The sequence below is a fragment of the Camelus ferus genome, chromosome 5 (assembly GCF_009834535.1).
Source record: "Camelus ferus isolate YT-003-E chromosome 5, BCGSAC_Cfer_1.0, whole genome shotgun sequence".
Taxonomy (NCBI): Eukaryota; Metazoa; Chordata; class Mammalia; order Artiodactyla; family Camelidae; genus Camelus; species Camelus ferus.
In genome coordinates this window covers 54,195,118-54,210,064 of record NC_045700.1, presented here as the reverse complement: position 1 = coordinate 54,210,064, position 14,947 = coordinate 54,195,118, and the positions used below count along the sequence as shown (strand labels likewise).

At 33.8% G+C, this 14,947-nt stretch overlaps 1 protein-coding gene across 1 annotated transcript in view; it reads right to left on the bottom strand.

The window, feature by feature from the left end:
- Positions 1–14,947, bottom strand: part of DNAJC10 (DnaJ heat shock protein family (Hsp40) member C10) — a 47,630-nt gene that overhangs the window by 11,743 nt on the left and 20,940 nt on the right. The window contains exons 11-16 of the mRNA XM_006189145.3: positions 10,408–10,497; positions 9,559–9,672; positions 7,923–8,037; positions 3,513–3,640; positions 3,093–3,209; positions 836–937 (exon numbers count right to left, since the gene is read on the bottom strand). Coding sequence (XP_006189207.1) covers positions 836–937; positions 3,093–3,209; positions 3,513–3,640; positions 7,923–8,037; positions 9,559–9,672; positions 10,408–10,497 — 666 coding nt within the window. The remainder of the gene's footprint in view (positions 1–835; positions 938–3,092; positions 3,210–3,512; positions 3,641–7,922; positions 8,038–9,558; positions 9,673–10,407; positions 10,498–14,947) is intronic.

Sequence of the window (14,947 nt, the reverse complement as noted above, 5' to 3'; positions counted from 1 at the left end):
TGACCCTTTACTTATTAATGGAAAGCCTAAAAATTCCATTTTTCTGACATTCTGACTGGAGATACTGCACGATCTAAGATTATTTGCTCCAAATGCTGTTTTAACAGAGCTTCAGTCTATCATGATCGAGTACTACTAATGGAGATGTTAGCTTCCCTGGGGAAACTATAAAAAAATGACACACAAAAATCTGTTACTCTGGAGGAGGAAGAGATGGGAGGGACAGAGAGCAGAATGATTACTGCATGGATAATAAGCTAGAATTGTTCATTTCTTCCTTAGGAGGCCCTGTAACTATTTTAGTCAATTAAGACTATTAGGAAAAAAAAAAAAAAAAAAGAGGAGATGGATGCTATAGATGTAGAGCACTCCTGTGCTAATGACACAGCAGGCGTGGCAAAAGCTGCCTAGGCCTGAAAAAGCCCTCCGCTGCCGGCTGGACTAACACTGCCCTTAAACACACATTTCTTGGAATTATCCAAGAATGGGGCTCACTGTTACCTCATCTATATGGGACCTGAAAGAAATAATCTGCATTAGTTCTATCAGAGAAAAAAGGGAAAGGGGAGTGACAAGGCTTTATGTAAAAGTTATAATTTCATGTATTCAATAAATAACTGTGTCCACTAAGTACAAGGCATGGTACTAGGTAACAAACAAAACATGTATTTGCTATAAACTCTGAGAATAAATCTATAATAAGAGTAAAATACTAGAAAATTTAAAAAATTTTGTCAGAAAAAGAATAAATCCTACTATTAAACATTATTAAATGTTCATACAAAGTGTATGCATATATGGAAGAGTGTATACCATAGTCTGTAACTTAACATACTTCTACAAACTCCAAGATCTGTTCAGCAGAGTGATGTCCTTCGTACTCATGAACGCTGGACTGGTTGAACACCACTGTTGTTGGATAAGCCTGAATGTTATACTGTTAGGAATGAGAATACAAGTTAAACAAAGATTTTATACATTTTACCTATTTGTTTCAAATTTATAACCAGTTTACCTTTAAGTAACAACAACAAAACTGTAAAAACTCACTGCTAAAGTGGCTACATTTTGCAAAGGAAATAGATTTACAATTGTACTCCTGAGTACTTGACCCTTATTACGCTACTCCATTACTCGTAAAATCCATAGGCACCAAAACTCTGAGAAGTGAGCATGGGTAACTATGAGCTTAGTCCTTTTCTACTCTCCTGAACCAAGGTGGATGAGGCTGTAAAGAGCGGACCAATTTCTAGCTTAAGTGTTTTTCTGAAACCATAACAAAAATTCCAATTTGTCTAGAAGTAGAAGAAAATCAAGGAAATAAAATAGCAAGAATAAGGAAATAAATTAATAGTTCATGTGTACACAACCATATTTTTGGTTAAAGAATTATGAATCATGCTCTAGGAGTGTAGTCACTTTTTATTCTTTGCTCAAGACAGTTTTTATGGTAAAAAATACTGTAATTTCCTCCTCAGAATTAATATGCACACACTAACCCAGAAAGCATCTCTATTTTAAATTTTTATTTACTTTTTAAAATGTTATAGAGATCCCTGTTTGTGGATTTGCTGGAGCTGAACTATGCATCCTCAAAGTTGACAATCACTGCTTAGCAAATTGGAATCTTTGACTAGGATTCAAAAATAATTTTAGAAAAAATTATAGAAACACTTAATCTTTTGTAAATGACTGCACATAACCAATTATATAAACAAAACAATTTTATCTAACATTTGACAAGTCCTTACTATGCACTGAGCACCCTTTTAGCACTGAAACATAGTTTCTCATCTGTTCCTCACAACAATTCTATTCAAAAGCAAAAATTACTAAGTCAACTTTATAGATGAGAAAACTGAGGTACTGAGAGATTAAGATGACTTGGTCAAAGTCAACCATTAGTGAGTAGTGAATCCTGGCCTCTACTCTGAGTGAATTTGATTCAAGAAGTTTCAAATCTTTACATTTTACTTAATTATCTATAGGATATTAATAGTGGTGGCTCTATTTTTAGCTTTTTGAGGAATCTCCAGTTTTTCATAGTGGCTGTACCAGTGGCTGTAGACTCCCACCAACAGTGAAAGAGGGTTCCATTTTCTCCACACCCTCTCCAGCATTTATTATTTGTAGACTTTTTGCTGACAGTAATTCTGAGCAGAGTGAGGTGATATCTCATTGTGATTTTGATCTGCATTTCCCTAATAATTAGCAATGCTGAACATCTTTTTAATAGCCTGTTGGCCATCTGCTGTATGTCTTCATAATAATAATTACTGAAAGTCATCAGATATCCAGTGTTCAAGTTTCCCCAACTGGCTTTTTTTGCAGTTGGTTTGTTTAAATTGCATCCAAACAAGGCCTAAACACTGCATCTGAATGATATGTCTTTTTAAGTCTCTTTAATATCTTCTGTTCTTTCAATGTTTTTGTTTAATAAATTGGTATTTATCCCATAAAGTTCTCTACATGCTAAGATTTGAGGTCTGCACACGGTGTCACTTAACATGTCCTTCTGTCAATGGATTTCTTATACACTGGTATCTGAAGGCTTGATTTGATTTAGGCTTTTGCCCCTCAAAAATATTTTATACATGGTATTACATACTTTCATCGAGGTATATAATTTCCAGTTCTTCCTAGAACTGAAGAGTGAGTATTTATTAACCTAAGAAAATTTTTTTTATGTAAACAAAGGTTTCAAAAACCTTGTTTGTTTTAATTTCCTTCTATTAATTATACTTGGAAGACAAAGTAAAAACTATGGAGTGACAAAAGGTAGTATTACATTTAAAAAAACCTCAAAGATCTTAAATAACTGGAAAATCATGTATTTTATCAAGTCAACTCAGTATTTTTCTGAGTTTCATAAATAAGACCATATCTACATTGAACCACATATAGTCTCTACATTTTAATCCCATCATAATTTTATATCATTTTGTTGAAGTTACTTATTGAAATAATTTATTACTACTCTAAATGTAGATGTACATTTCAAAGTTACTTTACTGCTTTAACATTAGACTGCCAAAAGGTCTCTATTTTACAAAAACATTATTTAGAATAAATTTTTTTATACTTTGCCTTACCATGTTACAGAGTCCCTCGTGAACTGTACAATCTAATGTACCAAACTTAAGCTGACCATAAAGATGCTTTGATGCTTTTCGTAACTCTGGCAATAAAGCTCGACATGGTGGACACCACTACAAAACAAAAAATATTCACAAGCACTGAACCAAATGAAATAAAAAAAGACATCATTTTTGCAACAAGCAATATTCTAAGTAAGATAAACCACAACTTAGCTGTAAGTCTTATGCATTTATATACTTAATACTTGGAGGCGCAGGTATATCAGTGCTCTCTTAGAGGCAGTATGTGATAGTGGCCAAAACTGAGTAACACGTTTTTAATATTTATGGTTCAAGGTTATCTAGAAAATGTCTTTTTGCTGTGACAAGACAAAATATGACAACACTGAGATTTGACAGATAAAAATAACTTACAGGGGCAAAAAAATCAACAAGCCATGGTTCTTTGTCATTGGCAGGAAAATTTTGAGGTCCAAGTGTGGTAACGTGAGAATTAACACTTTCTTTGGCAAAGGCAAGTATATCATATAGAATCTTCTTTCCTTTGAAATCGAGAAAGAGAAAAATTAAAATTTACATTCTGCCTTTTTATCCATAGAAATACTTCAAAGTTTTTATACTTGAAATATTGAAGAGAAGAAGATACAGTTATGAGCAAACTGATTTTGAGGTTTTAACGTTCTGAATACTACATACACAGTTTGCTCTGTCAGGAGTACCCTTGCCTTTACTGTTTCTTGGAGGATCAGATAAAATGTTCAGATCTCTTTGTAAAGTTCCTTCATCCTTGCAGGCAGAATAACTTCCTTCTAGTGTTCTTTGAGTTCTTTTTCTTTACCTGACTACTGTTATGGCCTAACTCTTAAATCTGTTTCTTCGACCTAGCCTTTTTATTTTACAAATTCGAAACCTGCTTTACCAACTACCCAGTGGAAATATTCACCTGGATGCCGTATACACATTTCAAAGATAATATACCCAAATAAAAGTTGAGTCATTTTCCCCAAACCTGCTCCTTTTTTTCTCACCATCCCTACCTCAGCAATGGCATTACCATCTACTAAATGCCTAAATAAGATTCCCCAGGGTGATTTCTGCCTGCCTCCTTTGCCCTTTTACCAGAGCTCCATCCATTCTATCTCTTACCATCTCCAACCTCAATTTTGGCTCTTGCCTAAATTCCATCTGACCTACTGAAATAACCAAGCTGGTCTTTCTTTCCTGTCTTCCTTAACTACACTTTCTACATTGCTGCCACAAACAAGTTACAAAAACATTAAGTTGATCATGTTGTTCTCCTTGCTTCAAGGCCTGTGATGATTTGCTGCTGTCTAAGAATATACTCCTTGGTGTGGCAAATAACAGCTTTCTTAGGACCAGTACATAGTCCATTTCCCCAGGTTCCCTCTGATCTGTTTACTCGATAGTCAGTATTAAGTCAAGCACCTACGATGTGTCAGGCCCCATTTAAAATGCCGTAGGGCATGTTAAATATAAGATATAGACCTTCTTCTTAAAGAGATCACAACCCAGTAGAAGAGAAAGAAACGTTTTCATAAATACTTAAATAGAGTGATAAATGACACTACATTCTCCTGCTTTCTCCTTATTCTTTAGCTGCTACTGCTTGAATTTCTTTATGAATTCCTCTTTGACAATCCCTTAAAAGTGATCCCTGGACCCTGATCTTTTCTCTTCACTTTTAGTCAAGCTCATTCTCCCAAGCTTTAGTTACCATTGATATGATGATTCTCTGTTGATTATCTGTATCTACAGTTTCAGCCCAAATTCCTCTCCTGAGGCCCAGGCCTATACTCAACTGTGAACTGGGGGTGTCTACTCCATGTCAACTCCTCCTCACTGAATGGTGCCATCAGTCACTCAACTGCCAATTCACCAAGTCAGAAACTTGGGCTTCCTCTTATTCCCCTACATCTAAACACAATCATCAAGTTATACTGATTTTGTATTCTTGGTATTTAAAAAAATCTGTCCACTTCTCATCCACATTACCGCTGTTTAGATAAGGCAGCCATCTTTTCTTCTCTTACATAAATGACTGCATCAGACTTCTATCTGTTCTCCCTTCCTCCAATTTTACTTTTATCCATTCTAGGCAGCCAGTCACCTTCCTAAAATGTAGAACTGCTTAAATCATCTCTCTACTTAAATCTATGAATGCCTCTGCTCTGCCTCTAGGATAGAGTCCAAATTACTTTACCTGACAGATAAAACATATAATTTGGACCCCTGGTGCCCTCTCTAGCCTCAAGTCTCATTCCTTTCCAAAATTCAACATTAGAGCTATCCTGAAATTCTTGCTTTCTAAAAATAAATGAGGCTTTCTATCTCAGAGTCCAGGAAAACATTTGTTGGTTCCTGTGCTTGGCATGTGCTTGACACATCTTTATTTGGGAAACCATTACTTCTACTTTAGATCTCAATGAAGAGATTACCTTCTCTTACCTCAGAAAATTATTTTCTTTTTGTTCTTCCTCTGTGTAACCCATACTCATATCTTACGGTAGCCAGTCTCTAAGACTGCCCCCAATGATCCCTCATGTACTCATACCACTGTTGTACCAGGGTTGGTGTGTGTGACCAACAGAATATGGTGGATTTGACAGTTTATCTTGTCTAAGGTCAGATTATAAAAGATTGTTGCTTTTGTGTATATGTATGTGTCTCTATCTGATTGTTCTGGGAGAACTGAGCAGCCTTAGAGAGAGGCCTGTGTGGTGAGGCACTGAGGCCTCCCAATTATCTGAGTCGGTTTGGAACCAAACCTGCCAGCAGTCTAACCTTCAGATGACCAGAGCCCTTGCTGACCCTGATCGCAACCTCATGAGAAAACCTGAGCTGGAACCACTGGGCCAAGCTGATCTCAGATTCCTAGACACCAGAAATTGTATGAGTTAATAAATGTTTACTGTTTTAAGCTGCTAAGTTTCGGGGCAGTTTACTACTCAGAAACAGATAACACTCCTTCAAACATTTTAAAACTTGCCCCTTTACGTGTCCGTTTCTCTACATAATGTCCTTTTAAGATAGAGATTAAGTATAGTTCATTATATCCTACTCCCTAGTATTGTAATTGGCACATGTTTTATGCTCAATACCTATTTAAATAAAAAATAATACAAGTTATGTTATAAAGATAGTGGTAACACAAAAGGAAGTACTTGGGTATTCATGGTATATTCCCAAGGAAGAAAAAGCTTTAAGCTAAGTTTTGAAGGGTGATTTAGAGTTTACTGAATATTTTTAGGGGCAGGGAGAAGTAATTACAATGTAGGAGACAGAAAAATCTTGTGTGAAGGCACAGAGGAGTGAAAGAACGTATTTTTAAAGATCCATAAGCAGCTGATGCTGATTATTTGGAGGGTAAAGGTGGGAGATGAGGCTGGGAATATGGGCACAGGCAGATAGTGAATGCTCCCTATTAATTTAACAACTGTTTACTTAGTTCCTACTATGCACCAGCATTTTAGGTGCTGGAAATACAGTGGTAAGCAAAACAGACAAAGTCACTGCACCTATGCTAAGGAATCTAAAGGGTATTCTAAAAGAGATCAGGAGATTCAAGGCAGAAAAATGAGTGAATGTTCTAGGTATTCTAGGGTAATAACTCTGCAAATAAAACAAGTAATTAGTTGTAAAGAGAAAATGCTACGAAACAGAAAATTGTACTGAAAGATATTATAGCAGATGACCAAGACAATAAACCTGAAATGAGGTAGCAACAGAGGAGAAATCTATGAAATATTTCAGAGGTGAAAAAGAATAGAATTCCATTATTAAAACTTGGGTCATTTCGAGCACTTTCAGGAGGCGGCATAGTTCAGCATGGTTACAAAACTAGGCTTTGGGTATATCTGGATACAAACTCTGCCTTTACCAGTTACTAGCTGTTTGTCATGGGCCAGTTACTTCATCTTCCTGAGTCTCAGTTTTCTCCCTTGCTGGACTGTTGTGAAGATAAACATGCAAATACAAAATATGCAAAAGCCTTTAGAAAAACATCTGATTTATAAGAAATACTGAACAAGCAGTAGTTACTGTTAAGTTTATCTTGGCAAGTCTTTGCTCATAGATCCTTCAGTCTACAGGGCCTCACCTGATTTTTTTATTTGCTTTGGGAAACTTGAGCATTCAAATGTCACCTCAATTCAAACATCACCACCTCCTGACCTCTACTAGGCAGAAGTTTCTTTATTTGATCCTATGATTTATACATAATGGTCATTATAATGTTTTCCATATGTTCGTACAAATCTCCCTCCTCTCACCCTCACTAGATACTATATTTAGTAGTTTGTGTGTCTCTTTTGCTACATATGACCTTTTTCAGGACAGCCACGATGATGTATCCCAAATCATAGGAATTGAAACTGTATTTACATACTGCAGGGCTAAAGCCCCAAACAAGCTGAAATGTAGAGATTTAGTTATAAATTCAAGAAAGATAAAAACACAGTTAATGGAGGTGTTTGGTTGTCTAGTGTTGTTGGCACACTTGAAACTGTATGTGTTGCTTGTTTTTGTCAACAATCAAGACCCTTACATTCCTCACTAGCCTGATATATCCTGAGTTTTTGCTGAAATACTGATCAAAATATTGGGTAGAAAAAAGGGATTTATTTTAAAAAGAGGAGGGAAGATAAAACTGTATGTAATTCAAAACATTTTCCCACAAAAACAAATTTACTAATAAATGAGTGAAGTTATTTATAATAATCATGTCTATATAAAACAAGGTAAAAAGTACAAATAAAAATTACTATTTGAAAATGAAAAAGTTTTTATCATTTTTTTCCTTCTTACCATGATGAATTTCAAATTCTTTGGTTCCTTGTCCTTTGAATACTGCTAGACATGGCTGAAAAACATAGAGATTACTACAGACGTCTGGTGCAGAGGCACAGTCAAACTTGCCAACCTAAAGTGGAAAGAGAAGGTTCAATCTGCTGAAAACAAAATCTTATGCATTCAATTAAATATTCATAAAGATAATCCAAAAATGACACTGCTCTAATAACACACCTTCTAAACGTTAAGTTAATGGACAATGAAAATAAGAGACAGAAATCATTAGTTTACATTTAACACTGAAACTAAATTAAGTTTAAAAAAAAAAAAAGCCTCCTAGAGATTTCAAAATCCTGAGGAAATTTCCAAGAAAATATTAAGTGCTTTAAGAAACCAACCCTTCTAAAAATGTAGAGGGTATTACATAATCTTGGGATGGGCAAGAAAAAGAACTTCTTAAGACCCTAGAAGCAGAAATAATAAATAAAAAGGTTGACATTTTTATTCAATATGGAAAAAAACCTAGCAGGCAAATGATAAACCAAGAAAAAATATTTGCAGCATTTAAGACAGAGGATCCATTAAGAAATAAAAAGATAAACATCCCATCAGGAGAAAGGAAATGGGCCAGAGGCATACACAGAAAATAAAGCAGAAAGCAAATAAATGAAAATGAGTATTACTAACATATCACTTCTGGCCTATCAGAACAGTGCTGATTATAATGAGTGATAATACCAGGGTTGGCATGGGTGTAGTGAAACGGTCACTCACATGCTGTCAGTAAGAACATAAACTGATACAAACTTTCTGGAAGACTCTGGTAATGATGATAAAAAACTTTTAAGAAAATATGTAATCTTGGTTCAAAAATTCCTCATACTGTATTTTTGCAGTATATATTTTTGATATAAAAATGGAAACAACTTAAAAGTCATCGGTAAGAGAGGATTTGTTAACCAATGACAGGATAACCATACAGAGAAATGCTGCTTAGTCTTTAGGATGATGACTGATACATACATATACATTTCCATACACACATATACTATACTGGTATATGGAAAAATTTTTACCACTGAATGGAAAATTTTACAAGAGAATACAGTAAATCCACTTTGATTAAAAAGTATATATATAAATTTACATGTGTGTATCTATCATAATGGCCATTACAATATGCATATATGTGCACACACATACACCCACATACCATACCGCAGTTAAAAAGTTTAAAAGGTTATACAGTAAATTCTTAGTAGGTTTATAAACAGTGATGAAAATATGGGTAATTCATTTTTGTGCTTGTTTATATATCCTAATTCAAAATGAGCATGAATTACTTACATAACGAAGTAAGACTTTAAGAAAGGGAAAGCTACCCTATTCTATATTATACATTGCAGTAAAACTGTGTAATACAGATTTACCACACACCAACTACTCAAGAGAAATGAAGGTTAAATATTAACTTTTAATAGAGAAAAAAAAAAAAACAAAAACAAAAAACCCACAACAGAAGAACAAAAGCATTTAGGGGTTTCTTAACCTAGAATTTCAAATAAGCATTTTTGTTACTTAAAACATAATTTTATGTATTAAATTAAGAAAGCACACAAGCATAAAGCTAGGCAGAATATATTTTTCTTACTTGTATATGTTCATTTTTAAGTAGAGTTTTTAGTTTCTTCAACTCGGGATCATTTGAATTTTCATTTTTTCCAAAATGAAAAAATAAGAGCCACCGATGATGAGCCAGACGATCCTTAAAAGTGATTTTAAAAAGAAGTGATAAAAAAAGAGAAATGTCAGAGATGGGAAATCCTGAGTTCTAATCTTTGTTTCTTTGAGTTAATTTTAACTATCCTACCCATTACTTCAAAATACTGTCTAAAATTCAGACCCAGCCATATTCTTCTTTTGTAGTTTATCTGAATAATGCTATACACATCAATTATATAATATTACAGAAAGAAAAGAGTCACTAAATTATAAAATTTAAAGTGGACGACTGTGCCAAGAAAATACATGGTTTTTAACTACAGCTAAACAGCTGAAAGGTGAAGAAGTCAAGATTTTTCAGATTTAATGAAAATTCTGGGATCAATAAGAGGAATAAAATAACTGATTCTACTATAAACTATTCTGAAAGTTGCTTAATTCTCAGTAAACAATACAAATAGTCCCGTAAGCGAGAACAAAGCTCCAGATCAGATCCAAAGTTGCACTTAGTGATCAAAATCTTGCCTTTTCTGGTGCTCTTCCTGAAGCCTTGCTTCAGAATTAGTTAGGTTTTCTAAAACCACAGATCCATCCTGAAGTCGAAACCCCAGCAACCCTAGCATAGCAGTTCAACCTAGATCAACTGACATATATATAATCCTCTGAAACTGCTACTCTCTTTGAAATGAATAAAAATGCTGATTTTAAAATGTTAAATAAAATGTTAGGATATGAAAAATATCCTAACATTTATTACTATTATTAATAAAAATATTACCTCTAGTGTGTTTGCTGAAAGTAGTTCAAAGTCTGGAAGATTCTGCATTATTTCCAAATATATTTCTCTAGCATCCAATGAATTAAGAAACTAGAATAAGAGAATCATATTGTAATCTTTTAAATCAACATCCATTTATTTTAGTGTTTTTTTCAGTTTCCAGAGAACTTTTAAGAAAACAAATCACGGAAGTTAGTTTTCAAGCTAATTATTCAAATAATTACCTTCAAAAAATAGTATATCATATTTACTTTGGCAATTATCAAAAAGTTGTATAACTGGGTGGTTTCTTAAAAATAGTGATGTGAAATGAATTCCATTATTAGGTGTTTCATTACTGGAATTTTCTATTAACTGTGCTGTGTATTCTATGATAATCTCACAATAACCTGGAGTGACCTATGACTCATGAGGAAAAGCTGTATTATGTTCAGTTTAATTTTAATGCTAACCATATTTTACAGAATGCCAAAGCTTTAAAAATTCTTTAAAAATTGTTAAAACACTAGAATATTTAATGATCCAAGATACTTTATACTCCAATCAATAACCAATAGGAACTGAGATAAGAACAAATTATTGTTGGAAAACTGGAACAGACCTTATTTATTACAGAGGTTTTCAGAAACAATGTCCAAACACTAAACTACCTAAGAATTTTAGAGAGTAAAATGTACTGATAAAGATATATTTAAAATATATTTTAGATTTAGGTCTCTTATTTAAAACACAAACCACTGAAATAGGCACATTTCAATTCTAACAAATCTCCTTTATTTCTATCTATATTTTATCCTCAGCATATTTGTCTCATAAAAGTTTCTCTACTGGTCTAATTCTCAATGAAGCAGCTTCTATTATAAAAAGCTCAGAAACAGTTACATCAAAAAAATGTATACAGGGGTTGATGAAAAGTTTATTGTGTATCTTTAATTATAAACTACCTAATAATTCAAATATTATTTAAAAGACCTAAAACTCCATTAAAAATGTGTAGGAACTACTACTCTATTCACAGCTTTTAATAGTGTTTGACAGGAGAATAATCATATGGATAGAAACAGTATGTATTTCATAAGAGAAAACTCAGTTTTTCTGCTTAAAAAAATCTATACACACCACATCAACAAAAGAAAGGACAAAAAAAATCACATGATCATCTCAATGGATACAGAAAAAGCATCTGATAAAATTCAATATCCATTCATGATAAAAACTCTTACCAAAATGGAACATATCTCAATATGATAAAAGCTATTTATGACAAATCCATAGCCAACATAATACTCAATGGTGAAAAGATGAAAGCCTTCCGCTAAAATCTGGAACAAGACAAGAATGCCCACTCTCACCACTTCTATTCAACATAATATTGCCACAGCAATCAGGCAAAAAAAAAAAAAAGAAATAAAAGGGATCCAAACTGGAAGAGAAGAGGTAAAAATGTCACTATATGCAGATGACGATACTATATATATAAAACCTAAAGACTCCACACAAAAACTACTAGAGCTGACAAACCAGCTCAGCAAGGTAGCAGGACACAAGATCACCATAAAGTAATCTGTTGCACTTCTTTACACTAACAATGAAATATCAGAAAAGGAAAGTTAAAAAAAAATCCTTTTGAAAATTGCATCAAAAGAAATAAAATATTTAGGAATAAACCTGACCAAGGAGGTGAAAGACTTCTATGCAGAGACCTACAAAATATTGACTAAGGAAATTAAAGATGACTTAAAGAAATGGAAAGATATCCAAGATCTTGGATTTGAAGAATTAATACTGCTAAAATGACCATACTACCCAAAGCAATCTACAGATATAATTCGATCCCTATCAAATTACCCAGGACATTTTTCACAAAACTGGAACAAATAATCCTAAAATTTATATGGAATTTATAGGGAATCACAAGACTCCGAACTTCCAAAGCAATACTGAAGAAAAAGAACAAAGCTGGAGGAATAACCCTTCTAGACTTCAGACTAAATAGAGCTACAGTAATCAAAACAGTGTGGTACTGTCACAAAAACAGACATATGGGTCAATGAAACAGAATAGAGAGCCCAAAAATAAACCCACAAACCAATGATCAATTAATCTTCCACAAGGGAAGCAAGAATATACAATGGAGAAAAGACAGTCTCTTCAACAAATGATGTTGGGAAAGCTGGACAGCTACATGTAAATCAGTGAAGTCAGAACACTCTCTCACACCATACACAAAAATAAATTCAAAATGGCTTAAAGACTTAAACATAAGACACCATAAACCTCCTAGAAGAGAAGACAGGCAAAAACATTCTCTGACATAAATCTTAGCAATGTTCTCCTAGAGTAGTCTACCAATGCAACAGAATAAAAGCATAATAAACAAATGCGACCCAATGAAACTTACACGCTTTTTGCACAGCAAAGGAAATTATAAACAAAATGAAAAGACAACCTAAGAAATGGGAGAAAAATATCTGCAAATGATGTGACTAACAAGGGCTTAAGTTCTAAATATACAAACAGCTCATACAACTCAATAACAAAAAAACATAAGCAACTCAATTCAAAAATGGGCAGAGGACCTAAACAAACACTTCTCCAGTTAAGACATACAAATGGCCAACAGACACATGAAAAAATGCTCAATATCACTAATTATCAGAGAGATGAAAATCAAAACTAAAATGAGGTATCACCTCACACCACTCAGAATGGCCATCATTAAAAAGTGCTCAAATGATAAATGCTGGAGAGTGCGGAGAAAAAGGAACCGTCCTACACTGTTGGTGGGAATGCAAATTGGTGCAGCCACTATACAGAACAGTATGGAGGTTCCTTAAAAAACTAAAAATAGACTTACCATATGATCCAGCAATCCCACTCCTGGGCATATATCCAGAGAGAACTCTAATTCGAAAAGACATATGCACCCCAGTGTTTATAGCATCACTATTTACAATAGTCAAGACATAGAAGCAATCTAAATGTCCATCGACAGATGCCTGGATTAAGAAGTTGTGGTATATTTATACAACAGAACACTACTTAGCCATAAAAAATTTAAAAAATGCCATTTGTAGCAACATTGATGGACCTGGAGATTGTCATACTAAGTGAAGTTAAGCCAGAAAGAGAAATACCACGTGATATCACTTACATGTGGAATCTTAAAAAATGACACAAATGAACTTATTTACAAAACAGAAACACTTTGAAACATAAAAAACAAGCTTTTGGTTACCGGGGGGAAAGGGGATGGGGAGGGAGTTTGGGATTTGCAGATACTAACTACTATATATAAAATAGATAAACAAGGTGTTACTGTATAGCAGAGAAGTATGTTCAATACCTTGTAATAGCTTATAATTAAAAAAGAATGTGAAAAAGAATATATATACGTGTATAACTGAATCACTATGCTGTACATCAGAAATTAACACATTGTAAATCGACTATACTTCAATTAAAGAAAATCTATACCATAAATAATCTCAAAAATCTATGAAATAATTAGTTACCAAAGGGCTTAAAAGGCCAAAACAGAAATCTTTCATGCCTCAGTACTACAGCTCATTCACTTTAGTCATGTTCATCAAGGATAACAATACTCCTATAAGTAGCTTATATAAATTTGTAAGTTATGAATTCACTAGAACTTTATTATAAGCCTGCTTGTCTTAGAGTAAAATTTGGTAGTTACATCTGTAAGTATCTTGTCTAGCCTCTGAATTTCACCTGCCAGACACATCTACTTAGCATAGTGTTTTACATTTTTAAAAACATGAATGCATTTAGGAGGGACAAGGACTATTTAATTCATCACTCTGTGTTACTACGTTTCTAATATCACTCATTTATGTTTCCTAAGATCATATCTGAGCTTGCTGTTTTATATCAAAAAGCCCAAAGATCTCACTAAAACACAAGATTGTAATACAGAAGGCAAGAGCCTACATTAAGTGTTGGCCAGGGTACAGGCAATCCTCACGAGCTAATGGCACAGTGTAAATAAACCCAGCTTTTCTGCAGGGCAACCTGGCAATATGAATTGCATTAGAAATTGCTGCAGCCAATGCATTCTAAACAGATAATGGAAGAAGTGCACAAAGGTGAACCAGATAGTTCTTTACAACACTGCTTACAATCATGAAAAAGTAGAAACAACATATATATCAAGAGATGACTGATTAATCTTAGTCCCATTTAGTCAACTGGATACCATTCACACACACAATATAATGCACTAAGTAGGCACAATATATAGTACTCATTTGCCAGCTACTCCTCTAGGGATTTGGGATATATCAGTGGAAAGTCCAAACTTAAAATTTATTGCAGGAGAAAAATGATGAAAGCATAAATAAGTAAATTATAATGTATGTTAGAAGGTGATGAGTGCTCTGGTTGCAGTGAAGGTGGATTATGGAAAGATCTTAAAGACAGACACAGATTTTCCTGATGAATAGGGTATAGATTATAAGGTATGAGAAAAAGAGAAGTCAAGAATGACTCCAAGGTATTTTGCTTAATGCTAAAAAAAAAT